The sequence below is a fragment of the Cheilinus undulatus genome, linkage group 17 (assembly GCF_018320785.1).
Source record: "Cheilinus undulatus linkage group 17, ASM1832078v1, whole genome shotgun sequence".
NCBI lineage: Eukaryota > Metazoa > Chordata > Actinopteri > Labriformes > Labridae > Cheilinus > Cheilinus undulatus.
In genome coordinates, this window is record NC_054881.1 from 1,072,856 (window position 1) to 1,098,915 (window position 26,060).

General features: G+C 38.2%; 1 protein-coding gene and 1 long non-coding RNA gene across 5 annotated transcripts; one reads left to right on the forward strand and one right to left on the reverse strand.

Annotated features, from left to right (window-relative positions):
• Positions 1–3,539: 3,539 nt before the first annotated feature.
• Positions 3,540–25,032, forward strand: LOC121524849. Of its 3 annotated transcripts, none has more exons than XR_005993173.1 (6): positions 3,540–4,482; positions 8,142–8,249; positions 8,361–8,840; positions 8,963–9,078; positions 24,747–24,817; positions 24,923–25,032. It is a non-coding gene; the product is annotated as an uncharacterized LOC121524849 (long non-coding RNA). The 3 variants fall into 3 exon arrangements; XR_005993172.1 differs by having other exon boundaries at positions 24,747–24,800; XR_005993174.1 differs by lacking the exons at positions 3,540–4,482; positions 8,142–8,249 and having other exon boundaries at positions 8,335–8,840; positions 24,747–24,800.
• On the reverse strand, positions 10,122–18,580 carry LOC121524847. 2 transcript variants are annotated; one of them, XM_041810369.1, is made up of 4 exons: positions 18,557–18,580; positions 18,168–18,238; positions 15,993–16,047; positions 10,124–13,004 (listed from the first exon to the last, which is right to left on the reverse strand). In XM_041810369.1, the coding sequence occupies exons 3-4, from the start codon at positions 15,998–16,000 to the stop codon at positions 11,201–11,203; spliced, it is 1,812 nt and encodes a 603-aa protein (XP_041666303.1). In that variant the 5' UTR covers positions 16,001–16,047; positions 18,168–18,238; positions 18,557–18,580; the 3' UTR covers positions 10,124–11,200. The 2 variants fall into 2 exon arrangements, with proteins under 2 accessions (XP_041666304.1, XP_041666303.1); XM_041810370.1 differs by lacking the exon at positions 18,557–18,580 and having other exon boundaries at positions 10,122–13,004; positions 18,168–18,212.
• Positions 25,033–26,060: the final 1,028 nt, after the last annotated feature.

Here is a 26,060-nt window from a genome sequence, read left to right on the forward strand (position 1 = left end):
GATGTTAGGTTTGATCACAGAATCACGGATATTGAGAAGCGTCTGGCGATCATACATCAGTATGGGTGACACATTCTTGACAAAGAGTGACAACAATAGCAATAAAATCAAAACACGGAGCAGAGGTAGACGACAGGCCATACACAGCAGCGCAATCTTTTGTCTGGCCCATGTCTGAGTTTTGTGTAAAATTATGTCAATTTTGTCTTTTTTCTTCTGTTTTTTTGTGTTGTTCCAATGCACATAAAGGAAATAAACACACGTATACCAAAAACATTTGTAAATGCAACAATTTCTTAGGGAAATGGTGTATTTTCTGGAAAAATTCCAGGGGTGCCAATACTTTCGTCCGTGACTGTAAGTGTGAACTGTTTTCATAGAGAATGTTCTTAACAGGCTTACATACACTTGCTCTTGACAACAGATCTATGTTTAAACCATCCATTATTATGCAGGATATCTGCAGGCTGAGGATCCCCTCCTGACAAGAATAATGATCTCTAAATCTATCACATACCTTGGAATCCATATATCATCAAATTTAAACAAATAATTTAAGTTCAATCACATCCCCTCGCTTCAAGAAATAAAAGACAGTCTGGAAAGATGGAACAAATTACCCATATCCTTGATCGGCCGAATCTCCACAGTTAAAATGTAAATTCTCCTACCAATCAACTACCTGTTTACCTTGACCTCTGTCACCCCAGCCCCAGGCTGGTTCTCTTCTCTCAACACTGCAGTCACTTCCTCTTACTGGAAAAATCAAAAACCACCAACAATATGGAGGACTTGGAGCTCCACATTTTCTTTACTATTTCCTCTCACACCAACCGCTGTACATCAAACAACGGACAGACAACAGCAATCCACCCTGGTTAGATATAGAGAACAGTTTAACGCAAGACCTGGAAATTCATACCCTCCCATCCACAGATAAATCCATCACTACTCATAGCTGCTACAAAAATAACACCACAATCAACACAGTTCTTTCTGCATGGTGGAAATCCAATCAATTTCTCAATTACACCTTCTCACCATGTCTCCATACACCACACTGGCAAAACCCCATGTTTCACATCAATAACAATCCGTTCATCTTCCTAATCTAGAAAGAGAGAGGAGTAACCAGCCTGGGACAACTATTCAGTGACGGCCTGCTCATGACCTTTGACTAAATTCAAGAGAAAAAACATCAACAAAAACATCAACACCACAATCTACAATGACCACACTCCCCTCCTCTACTGTAAACTACAGTCTCTAAAACCCAAAAAGACCCTATCCCAGATTTACAAAATCCTGACTTCCACAGACCTAACATCAATCCCCGCAGATAAATGGACCACAGACATCAGCAACATCCCTACAGATTTCAACTGGAAAACCATATGCAACAAAACCTTCTCTATGTCCGTTAACTCCAAACTCCAACTAATACAGAACAAAGTCCTCCACAGATCACACATTACCACTCACAAACTCTTCTGAATGGGCTTCAGCAAAACCAACACATGTTCCCACTGTCCAACCACAATCGACGACTACTTTCATGCACTCTGGATCTGCTCATACATCCAAAACTTTTGGTGGGAGGTCGTGAGCGGGCTGTCTGAGATCCTCAGCCTCCATCTCTCTCTGCCACACTACTGCACTACTTGGTGACATCTCATCATTAACCATTCCAAATCCCTATAAACCATTCATATTGTGATGTGAATGAACACTGGGACTGATTGACTGAGCTGGCACAGGTGTGCCTGATTGCAGGGAGGAGGAGAGACTCTGGGTTGTAGAAAAAAAGCTAGTGTGTCCAGGCACTCAATGTTGGAGCACCCGTCGCGGCGGCTCGGCACTCTACGGGCGGGAGGGTGTCGTTCGTAGCTGTTTAGGGCTGCCGGCGACGAAGGAGGGGAGGTTTGATGCCTCCTGTAGATAGTCAGGGCCGGGTGTAGAGAGTGCTGTGGCCGCCATCACTCCTCACCTTGAGCCCCATCACATGCCAGCTGAGCTCCGTCCACGCCGTCTAGCGAAGCCACTTCCCCGGGGAGTTGGACGGCGTTTTAAGCGAAGACCCCGGGGGGGGGGGGGGGGGGTGTCTCGCCAGCTGGGCGAGCTAAGTATTTCTTAACATTTTATATTGTAGCTTTATGTGTGTGTGGTTTAAAACGCTATTGATCATAGGTAGGTTAAAAGTCTAGTGGGGGAATACACTGTAACCTGTGCAGAGCAGCCGGAGGGTTTTTACCTTGAGTGGTGACGTCATGTGTGAGTTGCTGTATGAACAAGCCATGTGTGTAAATTGCAGTGCCTCCAGTAGAGGGTGACAGCATGCCGTGTTCATTGGTGTGCCTTAAACCAGGAGTCTGGCCCTGTGTTGAAATGTTTGTAGTGCGTAACCGTAGAAGCCCTTTTGGGGGTGTCTCGGCAGGTAGAGGAGGTCTCCCATTACAGTTGCTTGCCTATTTTTATGAATTGTGTCATTTTTTTACCGTGTAAATAAAGATTGCTCACTGCGTTTTGTAAATTGCATCCTGTGCTTATTTGACGGCTCTGACTCAGTGGCAGTAAATTCCTGCCACACCTTCTGAAACCCTCAATTTATTACAATATTAATATCATTAACTATTGAAAAATGAGTCATACTCTTAAACTGGAAAGACCGAGCTAAAATATCCATTACCCATTGGTTCAGTTTACTGACAGACCACTCAAATCTGGAAAAATTAATTTCCATAAAAACAATATCCCATCATTTGAGAAAAATTGTCCCCCTTGTTGCATTACCTCCAAGAATGATTCCTCTGTGTTCCTGCAACTTTTACATATGAGTGTAATAATACCTGAATTTATGAACTGAAATGTGTGTTGATATGTAGAAATTCTCTTTGTTATATGTATTTATTTATGTCTATTTATCTGCTTTTGCCCATGCAATGTTCTTTTTGTATTGGCTGATTCTTCTTTTATTCCTGCTTCTCTTCCGTCTTACCATTACCAATCATCTTTGCGTCCCACTTTTGATAACAAGCCACATGTTTCACAATATGCAGCATGTATTTTAAGCTTCAGACTATTTGCATTATCCTGCTTGTGTAGTCTTGTCCTGTCTGCCCAGTCTTGTCTTGTGTGATCTTCCTGTTGTGGTTGTCTAGTCCCATGCACTAAGTCTGGTCTATGCACTAAGATGGCCTGAGGGCTTCTCCCACTAGCCCCTGCACCTCCTCTCCACTTACTCCAACAACATCCAAGAACTTTCTAGCAGCATCAATAATAATCTCAACAGTAATTAATAACGATAGCCAAAAAGGCTGAAAACTTAATTTTGTCCTTGCTCAGATGAAACTGGTGCTTCTGATCAGAGACCATGGCCTTTTTTATCTGGTTTCTTCCTACCAACCAGAACTGAAGCTGACCAGTGTGGAGGGAAGATAGAGGTGGCTGACCTGATATAACCTTATCATATTTAACAGAACAGCACTCCCTCCTTTTACTTTCTGTTTCTCTGATGGTTAGAAAACACTGATGCTGTTAGTCAAAGCCAAGGACGGCCGTCTTCATGGACTGCTGCCAGAGGACCGTTCCAGTGTGGTGGATCCTCAAATATTTTCCAAGGACTGGGTGTGGCGGACACCAGTGCATGTAAAATTGGGTGTCGTGACTCAAAAAGGTTGAGAACCACTGATTTAGAGTATTTCTACCATTAAGCCTTCAATAAAGTGAACTTTATGTAAAGGCCAATGGTGTCTGACCCAGATCGTCATCCAGGACCTTCAAAATAAAGAGAACATGAGGAGATGGCTCATTACCACAGCATGAACTCTGTGACGGACTCTCAGTCATCTCTGAAGTGTCATCAGAGCCAGGATCAAAGACTCGTTAGAGGAGAGACTAGAACCTGCTGACCTGAGGGACACATTCACTAGGCCTTTACCAGGACCAGACAGTTCTCAGACCAGGCCTGTACAGACCAGTGGTCTAGCTGTGACACACCAGTATGATGGCCATCCTCCAGACCTGCTCCAGGACCTACCCCATCTCTCCAGACCTGCTCCAGGACCATGGCCCATCTCTCCAGACCTGCTCCAGGACCATGCCCCATCTCTCCAGACCTGCTCCAGGACCATGCCCCATCTCTCCAGACCTGCTCCAGGACCATGCCCCATCTCTCCAGACCTGCTCCAGGACCATGGCCCATCTCTCCAGACCTGCTCCAGGACCATGGCCCATCTCTCCAAGTATCCTCCCAGCTGACCCCGGTGAGCTGGATCAGACCTGGGTGTCTAAAAGCAGCTGAGCTTTCCCATGGTTGCCCGTCAGATTCAGACACACAGTCTAACAACGACACCTGAAGATGGACCAGAGAGACAGAGAGTCCAGTCTCTGACCATCAGTCCACATCCAGACCTCACCAGAGGACAGAAAGACCAGAAAGACCTAGGACCCAAAGACTGAGTCCACATGCTCAGCTTGAACCAGGTCAGCTCTCCTTTGTTTCTTTTTTTCTAAAAGTCTGTTTTTTAAAAAAGTTGGGACATTGTGTAAAATGTAAATAAAAACAGAATGATGATTTTTAACATGTTAAACTGAATTTTATTCAAAGTAGAAATATCAACTGTTGTAGCTGAGAAATGTTTTTATTTCTGGAATATTATACGTAGACATTGTTGATAGTGTCTGATATTATCCATAAATGTTTGATATTTCCAACATGATTCTTATTTTGACCTTTAAAAAGAATAAAAACAGATGTAGAATATGTAGGAAATAAAAAGATGACATGCTTTAATAAATAAATAACCCCAGGACTGGTGTAATGACCTGAGAGCTTTTCTGTTCTACACATTTATAACAGTTTAAATTCTTCTTCATGTGTTTTTATTGAGTTGTTGTCATTTTGGTCCCATGTAAACAGTGTTCGGAGGCGGAAGGATACAGAATGGAGTAAGCTGCATCGTAAATTAGTACCTGACACAGAGGGGGGTTTTGGGAGAAATGAAGCACTGTGTACGTTTTCGACACAGCACACAGGCAAGCCAACATGTTTTCTTGGCCCATTTTATCATAAAACTCGTTAATTTACGCAGACAAAACGTTCCCATCTACAGCCGCAATGCGCCGGCTCTCTCCGAGTTCATAATAACAACAGGATCAGATTACACAGAAATCACTGGAGGCTAATGCTACTAATATAGTCAAGCACCTCATATGACCCAACTTCAAAAATCCTGAAATATCCCTTTAATATCACAGAGTTAGGATCCACTACAGCATGATTATTTAGATTAAATCATTCTGTGACTTATTTTTAGCTTTTCTGTTCCACATTTAATTCATTCCTTGATTTCCTTCATAATCAGGACAACTGGTTAGATTCTGTTCATGAAAAATAAAATAATTTGAAGGTCTGGATGAAACTTTCTCACAGATAAATCCAGTAAAAGTGTCTCAGGTTTCTCCTACCTGGGTATTTTTAGGTTTCTATGTCTGTGTGTGGACGGAACGATGGAGAGACGCGCGTGCGCGTGACGTGCACGAGCGGTGCGCGCTCTGGTCAGATGTCTGTAGCCTGGTCAGAGGTAGGTTAATAGATAGCCGCTCTCCGCTGATAAATGTCTCTAAAAGTTGTTAATTGTGATTAATATGAAGCCATGCTGATGTGTTCTGTTCTATATAATGTCCGACCTCTCTGCCATCAGTTCTGGAGACTTTTGAGTCCGTTAAATTCACTTACTGATCAGTTTTGTCCTGATGCTAACAGCTAATGCTAGCTTCTTTGTCAGTTGAAATTCCCGCCACTCCTCGTTGGTGACGTCAGTTTCCAGCTCATGGATTCCTCTGCTAATGCAGGTATGGAGATGCTCTTGTCTCTTTATTATTAATATTGAACTGTTAGAGCCTCAAATCTTTCTGTTTTAATACAGCAGTGTTTAATAACTGTTGGTTCAACTCATTAATGTGGATTTAGATTCATATTAATGCAGATATTAGAGTTAGACTTTAATACTCTAAAGAAAAACACTTTAAAATGGGGTTGTGGCTTCAAATTGTTATAAATTAGCTTCAGAATTAACTATTTCATTTGTTTTTATTTTTAAAATATTTTCTATGTGTTTCTCATTATCCTTTTTCATTTTAAAGAAAGAGTCCACTGTAAATCCACAGGAAATAGACGTTTGTTTTTATTAAGTACACTAAAAAATAAAGGAAATGTTCACCTTAATAATATTTGGTATTTTCAGGTAAGTTAACATAGATGCTTCTGTTAGGTTTAAATATTATTTTTATTAAAGTCAATGTAAATTTGTCAGTCGTTCCTTTTAAACTACATTTATGTGTTTGGTTGACATAAAGCAGGGGTGTCAGACTCAGTCTCAGCAGGGGCCGGATTCTGGATTCAGGTCTAACCTGAGGACCTAACAGGGTCAACACTGAACCAGAACTGTCAACCTCATTTTCACCAGGAGTAAAATATGAAAAACAGCACTGATGATAAATCATTTGGAAACTCAAGAAGTAAAAATAATAACTTTAAAGGCTCAAATCTGAGATAAAAATTCTAACTTATTTGTTCAAAAAATCAGAACATGATATTAGAAATAGAAAAATAAAGTTTTTAAAGAGCAAATATATGAGGAGAAATTAAATCATAAGTTTGAAAGGTGAAAATATGACATAAATTTGGAAATCATGACTTTAAGAGTCAAAATATGACTTAAGATTTTAAATTGTGAGACCGATAGTTCAAAATGTGGGATTAAAAAGCCAAAAAGTAGGAGATAAAAATGGCAAAATATGAGCTAGAATTCAAAATTAGGAGTTAAAAAGTTACAAATATGACTCAAATTTAAAATTGGGAGTGTAAAATGTCAAAATATGGTATAAAAAGTAAAAACTAGTTATTAAAAATGTCAAAATATGAGAAAAAAATTGAAATCATGAGTTTAAAAGTCAAAATATGGGACTAAAAAAGCCGAAGTAAGGAGGGTCAAAATATGACTTAAAATTTAAAATTGTGAATCTAAAAGATAAAAATGTGACATAAAGTCCAAGTTCTGAGTTGAAAAGGTCAAAGAATGAAATGAAAGTCAGAATCATAAGTTTGAGTCGTAATCTTGAGATGCAAAATTCAAAATATGAAATAAAATACAAATTGATTTCTTTCCCCACATTCTGGACTTTTTCTGAAATCTTTCTTACTCTTTACTGTTTCAGATTTTTATGTCTTAATATTTTGAATAATCAAGTTGAAGTTTACATTTTTATACTGGAGTAAATCTGCAGACCTCAGGCTGGTGGGACAGTTAGAATACTAATATGATCTGGTGGGCCGGATATAATCGTTCCACGGGTCAGCTTCATATCTTCACATTCTGGAGGACTATCTGACTATCCTGGAGCTACAGAGGTCAGAGAAAGCTTCTCTACATCTGAATATTTTTACTCAGTGCATTTGTTTGGGTTTTTTCTACCTTTTTTCTGACACAGTGAAACTTTGATTGTGGAACGTTTTAAGCTAGCCTAGCATGGACTTCCATGAAACCACTTGAACCCTGCATGTCTTTAAAAACTGTTTCCACTGTGGAACAACTCTGTGGTTATTTTAGACGTTAAAGTCCGTTCAAATGAAGCTGCTGATCTGAAAACAGTGGAGTTTGACTTCAAAAGCTGCTAACTACTCCAGTTATATACTGATTGATTTATAAGGCAGCATTAAAATAATCCTGTCAGTCTGAAGGAAAGACTCGGTTTGGCCCAGTTATGAAGACTTTTCTATTCAGCTGGTGTTAAATTCCTCAGCATGAACATGTAATGTCTCTGATATTTCATCTCAGTTGGTAAAAACAGGTTAGTTTGATAGCAGAGCTCTGTTTTCAGTGAAGGGGTCCTGTCTATGAAATAACTAGTGATAGATGTTTGATATTATTCACACCTCAAGTGACTGAAAACGTAGAAATAAAGTCCCAAACTGTTTTCTGTCTGTGTTTGTGTCATTAAGCTACAGGTGCCCAGAAGGACATAAAGCAGTGAGAGACTCAGCTGATGGAGCAGGGGTCAAATAAACATGATTTTAAGGTCAAACATTCAACAGTCATTTCATGTTTGTGTTTGTATTTCTCTGTCCAATTTTTCTCTAGGATCACATTTGTGATTTCCCATGAACTCAATGATTGTTGAACTGTTTAGTCAGTGAAATGAAGCTCAGTTTGTTTGCCCTGCTGCACCCTGCTGAATGAGCTGCTTTGGTAAAATAATCTCTGTTTAATTCTGTTGTTGTAACTCTTGGTAGTCCAGCCACAGAAGAAGGATTGTTGCTGATAATCTAACCTGTTCTTCATATTTTCTCCCTCCCTCAGGTTTCTGTTATGATGAAGAGGACGAGCTGTGCTAGCAGACTCTCCTATCCTACCAGAGGTTAAACAGTCCCACCTAAACCATCCAGCAAGAACCACGGTGGAAACCAGATCTGGTCTGCAGTTCATCAGAGAGGAGGATCTCCCTCCATCATCACACCTCTCCAGAGTCTGAGACTCCTCAGAGCACGGCAGACTGAAGGAATGTTTTAGATGGTTTTAACTGTACTCCAAAATAGAGGAGCTAATTTAATCAGATTAAAACTATCTACTGTCATTCACTTTACACATTTATATCAATTCTGCAGATTCAGTTTGAATGACTACACGTTGATGTTTTTAAATGTTTATTATTCATTTCCTCCCAGCAGTAAAGCTCAGAGCAGAGACTTTTAAATGTTGATTTCTATGTTTTTCTGTTTTTTCTAGAACTTCTCTCTGCTGTATGAAGAGCAAGCTTCTATCACACTGGAATTAAACACGGTAGCTTTCTGCTGGAGGTAGAAGTTTGGTGCTTCATCCTTCTGTAAAGTTTGCTTCCACCAGTAATGAATAACAACATGTTTTAAATAATCCATCATCGATTTCTTTTCATGTGATTTCAGGTTTTTAGTGTGAATCAGCCCCACCTGTGGCAGGCACCAGGACAACAAACCTCATCAGCCAAGAAAGGAGGAAGGTCCATGACAGGAAGGAGAAGACAACAGCCGATTTACTGGAGGTGAGAGTTTTCCTCACTATCATTACAAATGTCTATTAAAATACAACACAATAGTTGAATATGTGGCTGGTGGAACTTGAATGAAGTTACAGTAATAATTCAGATTTTCTTTTTTTACATCACTCCTGGTGTTTTTCAGTTCATCTCTAGTCTTCCTGACAGTAAATAAGCGACTGTAGTTCCTTACACTGATAGAGTAACGTTGTTTAAACAGCATTACATTATTTGATGTAGATTTCAGATTAGGCCTTAAAGCACACTTTAATGTCACTTCTGAGAAAGCTTGGCTTTCTTTAACTCAGTCTAATCTGATTAATTTAAATATGCAGGTTCATGTTATCTTCAATTTCAAACCAGTTTGTTAAAGTAGAAACTATTTTATATGGGTGAGTATTGGCAAGAACCTCACGATACAATACGCATCACGATACTTTGGTCACGATACGATAGTATCACAATATATTGAGATATCATGATATTGTGATATTCTACACAGTTAACTAAGAAAAATATAGAGATGATGTATATGTACATACAGCTCATCATTGAAAGGACAAATTGAGTCAAAACTATTTGATTGAAAACAACTTTCCCATTTTATTGTTTGTGAAATACAGAAAGTAAAATGCCGTGTTACAAACATACATACACTTGAAAACATAAAGTGCATCAAGTTGGCCACTGAAACTACTGTGACATTAAACTAATGTTGCAAGGAAAGGTACGGAAGTCATATTTTACCGACAACTCAGCTAAAATATGATTTTTTTTTTTTTTTTTTTTACAAAAATGGATATTAAGAGTTGAAGTATCGATATTATATTGGATGTAAAAGTATTGCAATATATTGCTATATCGATATTTTTTCACAGCTCTACTATTTTATAATGTTACAACTCATGTTTGAAAAGCTTTAACATGTAAAACTATTAAGTTTTACACACATTTTACATGGAAAAAGTTTCCATAAAACATTTAACAGATATGCCACCAACAGTGAGGATCTATTTGACTTTTCTAAGCTCACCTGGAGACATGTTCAGATATTAGGATGGAAGGAGTCTGGGTTCTGATGGAGGACTGTTGGCTATTTGTAGATTTAGATTATATCCTGGTCTGTCCTGTAGTTCTCTGTGCAGAGATGCTTCACAATGATTGGTTCACTCTCTGTTATTGATTTTAGATCTATGGTAAAGACCTATATGCTGATCTTTGCCACATTTATGAAAGCAGCCCTGGTTAGGTCTTTCTCTGTTCATCTGTGTCTGATTTTATTGTCAGAATAAAGTGAAAATGTCTGAGTTAGAAAAATATTTCTGAATAAAGTCAAACAGAGACTTAAACACGTTCAACATCCTGATAATCAAATAAAAACACTGAACAAACTGATTTTAAGGAAAGCATTTATTACTGATTTAATACATCATCCTGATTTGATTCCACATGAAAAAAGCAAAAAGTTTTCAACCAGAGGAACAACATGGATGAAAATGATTGTACATGAAAATAATCACAGCATGAAGAAAACTAGGATATAAATGAAAATACATGTGATTTGATGATTGTTAAAATGAAGATCTGATTCAGCTATAATCCAGAATATTTCTAGCTAATGTCTGAGTTTAATTCTGTTCAATCTTCAGGACAAACTGATGAAGATGATGAATGTGATGAACTCATAATGATCCTTCAGTCAACATCAGGAGTGAATCAGAGCATTAGTCACATTAGACATAAGTGTGTAGTATTATTCTGACTTGTTGTTATGTCATCTGGCTAAATATACAGTATATCTGTATGTTAACCATATGTGTCATACTCTAAATGATCAGTGAATGTGTGAGCATTCATATCAATATATTATCTGAGTAGAAGAAAAACTTCAAAGCTTTATTATCTGAGTAGAATAAAAACTTCAAAGCTATATTATCTGAGTAGAATAAAAACTTCAAAGCTTTATTATCTGAGTAGAATAAAAACTTCAAAGCTTTATTATCTGAGTAGAATAAAAACTTCAAAGCTATATTATCTGAGTAAGCAGTTACATTTTGTGATTTTTAAAGTTTGATTCAGCAGTGGACACCTTGGCTTCTCCACAGCTGGCTGATAATGGGAATCAGGTTCACTTACTCCACCCCATCAATCCTTTCACTGCTTTCTCAGCTTCTTTTCTAGCTGCTGCCAGTTTGTACCTCAGGCCTGCTCTGGCTCCTTCATCCAGTCGAGCCTTCATCTCCTCCAGTTTCTGGACCTTCTCTGTGTCTCCTCTCTCCTTCATCTTCTCAATCAGGAAGTCCAGATGGACGTGAGTGGACAGTGAATCAACATTCAGAGCGATCTGCTCCAGGTTGACGATGTGCTGGAAGGACTCTTCTAAGCACTGATCTTTGTCTCTCTGATGTTTTTCCATTTCCTCTTTGAGGGCTTCCAGCATTCTTGTTGTGTCATCTTGCTCTACTTTCATCTCTGTAAACTTCTCCTCCACATCTCCCATACTGGTTTGATCTTTTTCAAGCCCTTTCAAACGGGTTTTTGCCCTTTCATGTTCTCTCATGCCTCCTAAATACTTCTCCTTCATGTCTTCTAGGGTCTTCTGAACTTTTCTTGTCTTGGTCACATACCTCCACTCTTTTTTCACATGATCAGACACAGGACATTTCCCTCTGCATGAAGTACATTTGCCTTTTTTCATGACCTCACAGTCCCTGGGATACCAGGCCATTGTACATTCAGGGTAATGGCAGTTTTCCTCACATTTAGTACAGCACGTAGCTCCCTCATAAAAAAACAATCCCCACATCCCACCACTGATGGGTTCTTTGTCTTTGTAGGGCTCGTCAACTTCTTTGCTGAAGTTCTTGTTCTTCTTCATCTCTTCTTCATATTTCTGCAGAGCCTCCTGGGCTTCTTGGATATTTTTCTGATTTTGATGACTCAGCTGAACTATGACACTGATGGTCTTCAAGTTTTCTTCGTGCTTCTTGAGGGCTTCCTCAGTCTGATGGATTTCTTTCTGCTGTAGTTCAATCAACTCGACTCTCTCTTGTTGGTTCTGGATGCAGGCTTTGAGTCTGACTCGCTCATTCAGAACATCCACTGTTGTCTCCAGCTTCTGGGGTTCAGTTTGATCCAGAAAGTGGAAGAACATTCTTATTCCATCCATTGATGTTTCATATGCATATTTCAGGGGTCTTTCCTTTCCCTTCCTTTCTTTATTTTGGAGGTTGTTAAAGAGGAAGTGGACTGGCTGATTCTCTTCATCTGTGGCATACCTGATGTTTGCAGTTTCAAGAGCTTTCAGAGCATTTTCAGGTGTTGTTCCATCTGAGTGTGTCATGAGAGAGACGATCTTGTTCTCCATGTCTTTTCCAAACAGAGACACCACTGAATCAAAGATGTACCTCACCCGGTCACTCAGTCGATTCTCAGTAGCTTTCAGCACCAGACCCACCACATTAATCTCATGAACTCCGTCCTCTGAGCGGAACAGGTCTAACAGTCTTTGACTGACTCTGTCATCTAGATCTACCCCTCTGGTGTCTCCGTATCCTGGAGTATCGATGATGGTCAGAGAGTAGGGCAGAGTTTTACCTTCAAAACCAAAGATCTGGTACACGATCACATCTGAGGTCTGACTTTCAGTTTGAGATTTCTCCTCCTCATCAACGATCTGAAACCAGACGTTGTCCTCCCACTCCACTCCCATGGCGTAGTTGACCAGAGCGTTGATCAGAGTAGATTTTCCTGTTCCTGTTTCACCAACTATTAAGATGGTTTTGTTTAGTTTTTGTGTATTTTTTTCACCCAGAGTTATTCTCTTTAGAGTCCCAATATTCTCCTTCTTTGGTGTCAGCTGGTAGAAGGCAGGAGATCCTGAGTGGACCGGACTTTTGAAGGTGATGTGGTCAAACCTGGAGGAGGTTTTCCTGTGAAAGAGCAGAGACATTAGCTCCAATGTAGTGACTAAAAAAAAAAAAAAAAAAAAGATTTATATATATATATATATATATATATATATATATATATATATATATATACATACATATATGTATATATATATATATATAGATAGATAGATAGATAGATATAAATATATCTATCTATCTATCTATCTATCTATATATATATATATAAATATATATATATATGTATATTTTTTTTTTTTTGTCAAGATGACCAAAACCAGACTAAAACATACTTTATTTTTTGTCAGACATGCTAAAGTGCAGTGCATCTGTAGCTATTCTGCCTCTCAGCAGTAGAAAGCAGGGCTCCAGGTTTGGCAGGGCGCTTAGAAAACACTTCCATGATTTGGTACCAGATTTAGGCAGGAGAATAAAAGCTTGGACTTAAAGTTTTGACTAAAATGTGAACTTTTTATGGACTAAAACTAGCCTAAAATGTATTTGAATATTTGTTGACTAAAACACTGCTCAGGAGAAGACAGCTCTCCAGAGGGTCATCTACACAGCACAGAAAATCACAGGCTGTGCTCTCCTCTCCTTAGAGGAGCTGTTCAGGTCCTACTGCCACAGGAAGGCCCTGGTCATCCTGAAGGACTCATGCCACCCAGCACATCACCTGTTCCAACTGCTACCCTCAGCAAGACGGTTCAGGACAATAAGAACCAAAACTAGCAGAATAAAAATAGCACCTATCCCAGAGCAGCTTTAATATTAAATGAGAAACTGTTCCAGCACTGAATCAAACTGCAAAAAAAAAAAAAAAAAAAAAAAAAAAAATACGTTGTACAATGACAATAAAATGATTCTGATTCTGATTTACTCACAATTTTAAAATGGTGCTAATAATGTTGTCCGGCCCATTTTTGAGATTTGTGTAAAATTATGTGAATTTAGGCTTTTTTCTTCTGTTTTTTTTTCTGTTGTTCCAGTGCACATAAGGAAATAAACGTGTGTATACCAACAACATTTGTAACTGTAACAATTTCTGGGAGAAATGGTGTATTTTCTCAGAAAATTCCTGGGGTGCCAGTACTTTTGTGCATGACTGTATCCTGGATGAAATGAACGTCTGAAAGCCAAGGTTTTTTACTTTCATGTCAAACAACAGAAGACTGAACGTTGGTTTCGTCTGAGTTTTTACAACAAAGATCTCTTTTTGGATTACCAGGGTCTCATCTACATCTTGGAAAACAGTAGTTGAACATTTCTCCTCATTGTTTCTGTTAATCATCAGATTATTATCAGAGAAGAATTCAGCCAAGTGTTAGTAAAGCTTATTAACTGTCTGGGTATGACATAAAACTCTACCCCATGCCAAGTGATGCCATTTTAACACAACACATTAAAATTCTGAAATATTTTAATCAACACTTTGATTGTTGACTGTGATCATTTAAATAAAGTTATTGTTACAGTCCTATTAAATATGTTGCCGAGCAATTTAGCCACGCCCAGAAACAATACCCATATGAAACTAATCACTGAAAAAATACTTCCTGTTTCATGGTGAATAATGCTCTTCCTGGAAACAGCTGTTGTTGCAGACCTGTAAGCTCTGTAATGAGGAAGGTATTTACATTTTTCAAACTACTACTACTGTTTGATTCTGATGAAGAAGGCGTACGTGTGGAAACTTTAGCTCTCCACTCCTTATTAAACTACACTGAGTGATTCATGTGATCCAGGTCCTTCCTTGGAGTTACCTGTGAGATAGATCCCCCGAAACACCTTTGAAAGTTTTGTTTATTTTTAAAAATATTGTTGTTAAAGGAATTGGTATGGTTCATGAATCTAGTTTATTGTATAGCCCACAGATTCTGGTGCTTTGATGCTGACTGTGACTTTGAGAAAGGAGTAAACATTTGTGAAGCAGAGATGAACTGGAGGTCAGGATCTCTGCATCTCACAGCTCTTTAATACTTGCTTCTATCCATTTATATGTCATTATTGGTGATTGCTTTACATGTTCACTTACATCCGTCATGTCTCTGGCTGAATCTTCCCTTCATAATGTATCCTGATGAGTTTTTAAAGGTGTTATTCTGCTGAGCAGTTTGTGTGCACTTTGTGTTCAGTTTGTGTGGCTTTCCCCTTTGAAAGTGCTGTGGTAATCAGACGTTCTTTTTCCCATGTGCACAGTTAAAAAACAGAAAGGTCCAGCTGTTCTTTAGTGGATCTGCCCCTTTCTTGGTAAATATAAAGTCCTGTTTGGTAGTAAACAGCTCCAGCTGTGCATGTGGTCCATTTCTCTCCTTCACCAGGCTCCACATGTCAGAGTAAAGACTAAAACAACTCGGTAATGCTACAGACAAGAGGAGAAGGTTTTGGTCCTCTGTCTGCCTCAGAACTCTTCTACCAATGAAGAGTGTTCTGATTGGTCAGATTTGTGCTCACCAGGAGCAAAACTTAGAAAAAAATGAAAAATGTTAAAAAACAAACAGCCACAATTTCACCAACAAACTGATGTTGCTGGTATGAAAGCTTGCAGTGACTCACTACATCCTAAAAACCATTACAGCTAACTTTGGTAGTGGGCTGATTTTGTTGTCCCAGTGGGCTTAGGGGGCGTGGCTGAGCAATGGGTTAATTGGCCAAACCCATCAGGAAAAATGTTTCTTCAGGTTGGCTCATGTCAGAACTGAAGAAATCTTCTGGATGCAGGGCTAAATGTTTTATAGAATCTAAAATAATTCCAGTAATTCCAACCAAGGGTTAAATTTAGAGTAACCTTGTCCTGGATGTCTGAGATTCTTTAGAGTCTTTGCTGATAAAGTAGAATATATTTAAACAGGAAACTGCAACACAGCCCTCTATCATGACCCCCCCAAGAAGAGTTTGCTTTAACCCTTTATAATCTCCCATCTCCATGTTCATTCATGTTGTTGTAATGTCCATTTACCTGCTCAGGTGTGTCAGACATGTCTGTAATGGCTTATCAGTTTAACTCACGTTGCCATGGTTACGTCTTGACTGGAGCTCAGGGATTGGTCAGCGTGTGGGCTCTCTGTAGGAAAGTAAAAGAAGTGATTATCCTCTGTGTGATATGATAGTTTTGTAAAATCCTTAAAGAAGAAACGCTGTCCTCCAGTCTGACCACCTCTAACAAACACTCCACATGAAAACTATCAAACAATGCTAAAGGTCAGCAGGGACTGGTCTGGACCAGGATTCAGACCGTCACACTGAGACAGTAGTTTTTATAGAAACAGAGGGACACATGTCAGTGACGACATAAAAAAAAAAAAACTTAAAAAAAGCAGCACAAACTAGATCAAAATGCAGTTTCAGCTGAAATTGCGTCGGGATGCTCAGAGCTGAATTGTCGAAGAACTGCTGTAGATGTAAAATGTAAATGTAAAATAGCATAAAAATAGCATATAATGTCATAAAAATGCTGAAAATGCCATTCAGTGGCTAAAAAGGATAGAAATAGCTGAAAGTAGCCTTAAAATAGCATAAAATTAGCTGTAAATAACTTAAAAGTAGCTGGAATGGTATCCATTTACTGAAAAAGCATAAAATTGGCTGAAAATAGCAAAAAAAAGGATGATAATAGTCAAAAAAAAAGCTGAAAAAAGCATTAAAGCCAAAGACTGCAATACCTGATTTGCAAAGAAAAAATAATATAGAACTTAGTAAACAAAAAAATTGAACACTGCCTTGACAGAGTAGCCTGAAGGTTCGAGATTGTGCTAAAGATAGTGGAGATATTGTTCACAGCAGTGTTACTCAAACCTGCTTCACTAAAGAGCCAAATTGTTGAAAAATACCTTTGCAAGAGCCACAATCTAAGCCGTGAACCAAAAACAGCTTGAAGTACAACAATAAGTTAAAGGTGGCAAAAATTGTCAAAAATCCGCAAAAATGGGTTAAAAGGGGTAAGAATCGGGGTGCAGGTGGCAGAATGGGTAAGGCGTGCGTCCCACGTACGCGGGCACCCCCGGTTCGAATCTGGCCTGAGGCCCTGTACCACATGTCTCTCCCCTGCTCTCTTCCCTGTTTTCGACTCTATCCACTGTCCTCTCTTCTATCAAATAAATGCACAAAATGCCCCAAAATAAACCTATAAGGGCAGAGAATGGGGAGGAAAGAGGCAAAGAAGAAAAAAATGGGTGAGAGGTGAACAAAAAAATGACTTACAGGTGACATAAAATGGTGCAAATTGGCAAAAAATGGGTGACTAAAATAGGCAAAAAGCAGTCAAGAGTGGCAAAAATGGGCAGAAAATGGGAAACAAGTGGTATTTAGTAGCAAAAGTAGCTAAAATGGGTGAAAAGTGGTGAAAAGGGAAAAAAATGGGACATAGTGGCAAAAAGGCAATGACAAGTGGCTAAAATGTGCAAAACTAGTAAAAAATTGGTATTTGACGACAAGCTAGCTTAAATTGGTGAAAACTGGGAGAAAAACTGGTGAAAAGGGGTAAAATAGGGTAAAAGTGGCAAGAAATGGTTAAAAAGTTGAAAAAACAAGTTAAAAGAGGTAAAAAAGTAGAAAAAAGGTGGTATTTAATGGCAAAAGAAAGCTTAAATGGGTGAAAAGTAGTAAAAATGGGTGAAGAAAGGGTAATAAAGTTTCCCTTTTTAGAGGCTTTCTGGGAAAATATTTTAAGACTAGATAAAAATACAATTTCAGCTGAAATGGCATGTGGATGCTGAGAGCTGAACTGTGGAAGAACTGCTGAAAATAGCATAAAATAGCAAAAAAACTTAAAAATAGCTTAAAAGCATAAAAATGGTTGAACATTGAATTGGAGCTGAAGAGTGCAATACCTGATTAGTGAAAAATGTAAAACAAACAAACAAAAAAACATTTAAAAAGACAGCCATTTAGAATTATGTCTTAAGATTTATACTTAGTCACATCGTTTTATAACATTGTTAAGATGAGTGCTCTAAAAATTAAAGCCATTTATACAGTATGTGACAGTTAAAAGGAGTGTTGATGCCCCATTCATTTGAAGGGGAAACATTTTGCAGAAAAGTTAAATGTTTTTAAAACTATAAAAGTTATAAATAAGAAAAGTCAGAGCCATCATGTCCTGAAAGAGCTGAATAGAATGATAGAATGTAGAGTATAGCTCAAATTACTATTGCAACAACACATCATCAGTAGGGTAAAACTAACCTGTCTCACAATGGTCTAATCCCAGGTCACGTTCACTACTAGTGGGTGAACAATCCAACGCTTGGTGAGTTCTGTTTCACAATGATAGGAAGAGCCAACATCAAGGGATCAAAGAGTGAAAAGAGTGAAAAGAGAGATAGGGTCCCAAAAAAGTACAGTAAAAAGAAAATGGCCGATACGAATATCAGTAGTGTGGATGCTTACTCATCATCCCCACTAATAAGAGAAAGGATCAGAACAAATGCATCTAAAAGCACACACACTGAGGGTTGTATAGAAGGCTGGAACAGGCAGATACCTAGTTAGAATAATCCAGGTAATGATGATTTACTCCGTAATACTAGAACAGAAAAACTACAGTCTCATGTATTCTGGTTCAGAGTTCTTACCTGATGTTCAGCTCTCAGTCTCTGAAGATCTCTGATGGTGGAGAGGGAGAGAGCAGGGTTTATATGAGCAGAGGGCGGGCGATCAGAGGTCACATGACTTCACAGAAACGTCTCAGAAACGGACAGACATGGTTCTCTTCATAACAGTAATGAGATCACTGTTGGCTGTTTCCCTGACCTCCAGTATAAATAACTGTAATGTTTATCATTATATTATTCTATATAACCTTATCTGACAGAACACTGCTCCATCCTTTTACTTTCTGTTTGACTGGTAAGAAGACCCCTGGTATCTCTGAAGTTATGTGACCTCTCTATTACAGAAACACTTCAGCAGTTAACAGTTCTATAAATAACAGCACCAGGTTTAATAAATAATTTTCTATGAAAATAATCTTGATTACTCTCTAAAACTGTTGAATTAAATCCACTCTGTTAAAGTGGCTCAGTCTAAGACAAAAGACAAAACACTGCTGTAAAAATATAATATATATTGATATATTTTCCCACTTTAAACGAGTCAGTCTTTTAAATGTAGTTGAGACATGATTCTCTTCATAATAGAGTAATGAGAACACTGTTGGCTGTTTCCCTGACCTCCAGTGTAAATGAATGTAATGTTTATTGTATTATTAGTGAGGATGCTGAGTCATCATTTATTTTTTCTTCCTCCGTGCCAGCTATCTCCTCCTTCATACTTTGTTGTATTGACACCTTTTAAAAATTTCAATTTCTTTGTCATTCGACTGCTATGACTTTTCTCATTTCTGACTTCTATCATTTTTGAAATATTTAACTTTAACAATGTTAAACAGATGGCAAAATTTTACAAATCTACACTTTCTTCAACTCCTCATAACTTTGACATTCCTTGGCTATTTTTCACTATTCTACTATCATACTCTTTAGCTTCTTGTGTTTTTTTCAGCTATTTGTAATACTTTTTCAAGATTTATTTTGGGGCATTTTTGTGCCTTTATTATTAAGAGGAGGACAGTGGATAGAGTCAGAAACAGGGACTACAGTGGGGGAGTGACATGCGGTGAAGGGTCTCAGGCCGGATTTGAACCCGGGCCCCCTGCGAGCATGGGGGAGTGCCTCAAAGCACTAGACCACGTGCTTCCCATTTATAATACTTTCAATACTATTTATACTTTTTCAACTATTTTACTTTTTCTAAAGCTAAAATGAAATTATTTCAGATGGGCTTTTCACCCATTTTTTGCCACATTTGGACCATTTTATGTCACCTATAACTCATTTTTTGTCACTTCTCACCCAGTTTTTGCTTCTTTCTGACCCGGTTTCCACTTTTCCCCATTCTCACCCGTTTCTGCCCATTTTTGTTGCTTATTGACCCGTTTTGTCACCTTTAACTTATTGTTATTGTATTTCAAACAGTTTTTGATTCACTCATTAGATTGTGGCTCTTGCAAAGGCATTTCTCAATCTTCAGCTTTTATTCTATTTTCAGCTATTTTCCCACTATTTTCAGCTATTTCCATGCTTTTTCAGCTATTGAATGCACTTTTCATCTATTTTCAGCTAATCTTGTGCTATTTTAGCTGTTTTGGGCTACTTTGAGATACTTTTATACTTTTGTTTAGCTATTTTAATGCCATTTTCAGCTACTTTAGTGCTATTTTTATGCTATTTTCAGCTATTTTTGGGCCTTTTGACTTTTTCAGCTCTCAGCATCCCCATGCAATTTTTGCAGAAATTGCAATTTTGATCAAGTTTTATATAACCTTATCTGACAGAACACTGCTCCATCCTTTTACTTTCTGTTTGACTGGTAAGAAGACCCCTGGTATCTCTGAAGTTATGTGACCTATTACAGAAACACTTCAGCAGTTAACAGTTCTATAAATAACAGCACCAGGTTTAATAAATAATTTTCTATGAAAATAATCTTGATTACTCTCTAAAACTGTTGAATTAAATCCACTCTGTTAAAGTGGCTCAGTCTAAGACAAAAGACAAAACACTGCTGTAAAAATATAATATATATTGATATATTTTCCCACTTTAAACGAGTCAGTCTTTTAAAAGTAGTTGAGACATGATTCTCTTCATAATAGAGTAATGAGAACACTGTTGGCTGTTTCCCTGACCTCCAGTGTAAATGAATGTAATGTTTATTGTATTATTAGTGAGGATGCTGAGTCATCATTTATTTTTTTCTTCCTCCGTGCCAGCTATCTCCTCCTTCATACTTTGTTGTATTGACACCTTTTAAAAATTTCAATTTCTTTGTCATTCGACTGCTATGACTTTTCTCATTTCTGACTTCTATCATTTTTGAAATATTTAACTTTAACAATGTTAAACAGATGGCAAAATTTCACAAATCTGCACTTTCTTCAACTCCTCATAACTTTGACATTCCTTGGCTATTTTTCACTATTCTACTATCATACTCTTTAGCTTCTTGTGTTTTCTTCAGCTATTTGTAATACTTTTTCAAGATTTATTTTGGGGCATTTTTGTGCCTTTATTATTAAGAGGAGGACAGTGGATAGAGTCAGAAACAGGGACTACAGTGGGGGAGTGACATGCGGTGAAGGGTCTCAGGCCGGATTTGAACCCGGGCCCCCTGCGAGCATGGGGAGGCAAAGCACTAGACCACGTGCTTCCCATTTATAATACTTTCAATACTATTTATACTTTTTCAACTATTTTACTTTTTCTAAAGCTAAAATGAAATTATTTCAGATGGGCTTTTCACCCATTTTTTGCCACATTTGGACCATTTTATGTCACCTATAACTCATTTTTTGTCACTTCTCACCCAGTTTTTGCTTCTTTCTGACCCGGTTTCCACTTTTCCCCATTCTCACCCGTTTCTGCCCATTTTTGTTGCTTATTGACCCGTTTTGTCACCTTTAACTTATTGTTATTGTATTTCAAACTGGTTTTGATTCACTCATTAGATTGTGGCTCTTGCAAAGGCATCTCTCAATCTTCAGCTTTTATTCTATTTTCAGCTATTTTCCCAATGTTCAGCTATTTCCATGCTTTTTCAGCTATTGAATGCACTTCTCATCTATTTTCAGCTATCCTTGTGCTATTTTAGCTGTTTTGGGCTACTTTGAGATACTTTTATACTTTTGTTTAGCTATTTTAATGCCATTTTCAGCTACTTTTATGCTATTTTTATGCTATTTTCAGCTATTTTTGGGCCTTTTGACTTTTTCAGCTCTCAGCATCCCCATGCAATTTTTGCAGAAATTGCAATTTTGATCAAGTTTTATATAACCTTATCTGACAGAACACTGCTCCATCCTTTTACTTTCTGTTTGACTGGTAAGAAGACCCCTGGTATCTCTGAAGTTATGTGACCTCTCTATTACAGAAACACTTCAGCAGTTAACAGTTCTATAAATAACAGCACCAGGTTTAATAAATAATTTTCTATGAAAATAATCTTGATTACTCTCTAAAACTGTTGATTAAATCCACTCTCTTAAAGTGGCTCAGTCCAAGACAAAATAAATTATATAAATATATTTTTGCACTTTAAACGAGTCAGTCTTTTAAAACTACTTCAGCCTTAAACATACATATCCATATCAAACTACAAGCATGACCAAACATTAACACTTTTATATCATAACATTTGAGGAGTTTTTGCATCTTGAACAGTTTTGTGCTGAGAGGGTTAGAGCTGTAGAGCATTTTTGTTAGAATAGGCTCCATCTCCAATTTCCACTGATTATTGTAATGTGCTTTTTTGACCACTAGATGGCAGACAAGCATTCATGAATGAGGCTAACAGGTCTAAGCTTAGCTACATTAAGAGGAAAGATGCAAAGAACATGGGACATAGGAGGGTAAATATTGATCACTTCTTCACACATTTTATTAGCAGGAACATACAAGTGCATCTAAAAAAATTAGAATATCATGAAAACATTCAATATTTGTTGTCACTTTTCTGAAAGTGAAAACCATATTATATAGACTTGTTACACAAAGAGTGAAATATTTCAGCCTTTATTCCTTGAAATGTTGATGATTATGGCTTACAGATAGGAAAATCCAAAATTCTGTCTCAGAAAATTAGAATATTGTGAAGAAGTTGAATATTGTAAAGTCATGGAGTCACACCCTAACCAAAGGTTTCCTGAGCCTTTAAATGGTCTCAGTCTGGGTCAGTAGCTCCACAATCATGGGGAGGACTGCAGACTGGACAGATGTCCAGAAGACAGTCACTGACACCCTCCACAAGGAGGGTAAGGTCAAAGGTCATTGCTAAAGAAGCTGTTTGTTCACAGAGTGCTGTATCCAAGCAGATTCAGAGAAAGTTGAGTGGAAGGAAAAAGTGAGGAAGGAAAAGGAGCACCAGCATGAGGGCGAACCACAGCCTGGAGAGGACTGGAGAGAAAAAACCATTCAAGAATCTGGGGGAGCTTCACAAGGAGTCAAATGAGGATCCTAGACCTGGACTACAGACCAATCCTAGACATGGACTACAGACCAATCCTAGACCTGGACCACAGACCAATCCTAGACATGGACCACAGACCAATCCTAGACATAGACTACAGACCAATCCTAGACCTGGACTACAGACCAATCCTAGACCTGGAGCACAGACCAATCCTAGACATGGACTACAGACCAATCCTAGACATGGACTACAGACCAATCCTAGACATGGACTACAGACCAATCCTAGACATGGACTACAGACCAATCCTAGACATGGACTACAGACCAATCCTAGACATGGACTACAGACCAATCCTAGACCTGGACTACAGACCAATCCTAGACCTGGACTACAGACCAATCCTAGACATGGACTACAGACCAATCCTAGACATGGACTACAGACCAATCCTAGACCTGGACTACAGACCAATCCTAGACATGGACTACAGACCAATCCTAGACCTGGACTACAGACCAATCCTAGACATGGACTACAGACCAATCCTAGACATGGACTACAGACCAATCCTAGACATGGACTACAGACCAATCCTTGGCATGGACTACAGACCAACGCTAGAAATGGACTACAGACCAACCATAGACATGGACTACTGACCAATCTTAGACCTGTACTACAGACCAATCCTAGACATGAACTAAAGACCAGTCCTAGACATAGACTACAGACCAATACTAGACATGGACTACAGACCAATCCTAGACATGGGCTACACACCAAACCTTGACATGGACTATAGACCAATCCTTGGCATGGACTACAGACCAACGCTAGAAATGGACTACAGACCAATCCTAGTCCTGGACTACAGACTAATCCTAGTCCTGGACTGCAGACCAATCCTAGACATGGACTACAGTGGACTGCAGACCAATCCTAGACATGGACTACAGACCAAACCTTAACATGGGCTACAGACCAATCCTGGACCTGGACTACAGACCAATCCTAGACATGGACTACAGACCAATCCTAGACATGGAAAAAAGACCAGTCCTAGACATGGACTACAGACCAGTCCTAGACATGGACTACAGACCAATCCTAGACATGGCCTACAGACCAATCCTAGACATGGACTACAGACCAATCCTAGACATGGACTACAGACCAATCCTAGACATGGACTACAGACCAATCCTAGACCATGGAGTTACTGTGACTCTGACCTGAACCCCATAGAGAATCTATGGAAGATGAGAGACACCAGACCCAACAATGCAGATGACCTGAAGGCCGCTATCAGAGCAACCTGGGCTTCATTACACCTGAGCAGTGCCACAGGCTGATCGCCTCCATGCCACGCCGCACTGATGCAGTAATTCATGCAAAAGGAGGTCCAACCAAGTACTGATGCATAGAAATGAACATACTTTTCAGAAGCCTGACATTTCTGTTGAAAATGTCCTTTTTTCATTGATCTTATGTAATATTCTAATTTTCTGAGACACTGAATTGTGGGTTTTCCTTTCTGTAAGCCATAATCATCAACTTTTCAAGAAATAAAGGCTGAAATATTTCACTCTGTGTGTAATGAGTCTATATAATATATGGGTTTACCTTTCAGAAAAGAGTGACAAAAAATATAGAACTTTTTAATGATATTCTAATTTTATAAGACATACGTGTATGTTGATGTTTTTAAATGTTTATTATTCATTTCCTCCCAGCAGTAAAGCTCAGAGCAGAGACTTTTAAATGTTGATTTCTATGTTTTTCTGTTTTTTCTAGAACTTCTCTCTGCTGTATGAAGAGCAAGCTTCTATCACACTGGAATTAAACACGGTAGCTTTCTGCTGGAGGTAGAAGTTTGGTGCTTCATCCTTCTGTAAAGTGTGCTTCCACCAGTAATGAATAACAACATATTTTAAATAATCCATCATTGATTTCTTTTCATGTGATTTCAGGTTTTTAGTGTGAATCAGCCCCACCTGTGGCAGGCACCAGGACAACAAACCTCATCAGCCAAGAAAGGAGGAAGGTCCATGACAGGAAGGAGAAGACAACAGCTGATTTACTGGAGGTGAGAGTTTTCCTCACTATCATTACAAATGTCTATTAAAATACAACACAATAGTTGAATATGTGGCTGGTGGAACTTGAATGAAGTTACAGTAATAATTCAGATTTTCTTTTTTTACATCACTCCTGGTGTTTTTCAGTTCATCTTTAGTCTTCCTGACAGTAAATAAGCGACTGTAGTTCCTCACACTGATAGAGTAACGTTGTTTAAACAGCATTACATTATTTGATGTAGATTTCAGATTAGGCCTTAAAGCACACTTTAATGTCACTTCTGAGAAAGCTTGGCTTTCTTTAACTCAGTCTAATCTGATTAATTTAAATATGCAGGTTCATGTTATCTTCAATTTCAAACCAGTTTGTTAAAGTAGAAACTATTTTATATGGGTGAGTATTGGCAAGAACCTCACGATACAATACGCATCACGATACTTTGGTCACGATACGATAGTATCACAATATATTGAGATATCATGATATTGTGATATTCTACACAGTTAACTAAGAAAAATATAGAGATGATGTATATGTACATACAGCTCATCATTGAAAGGACAAATTGAGTCAAAACTATTTGATTGAAAACAACTTTCCCATTTTATTGTTTGTGAAATACAGAAAGTAAAATGCCGTGTTACAAACATACATACACTTGAAAACATAAAGTGCATCAAGTTGGCCACTGAAACTACTGTGACATTAAACTAATGTTGCAAGGAAAGGTGCGGAAGTCATATTATACCGACAACTCAGCTAAAATATGATTTTTTTTTTTTTTTTACAAAAATGGATATTAAGAGTTGAAGTATCGATATTATATTGGATGTAAAAGTATTGCAATATATTGCTATATCGATATTTTTTCACAGCTCTACTATTTTATAATGTTACAACTCATGTTTGAAAAGCTTTAACATGTAAAACTATTAAGTTTTACACACATTTTACATGGAAAAAGTTTCCATAAAACATTTAACAGATATGCCACCAACAGTGAGGATCTATTTGACTTTTCTAAGCTCA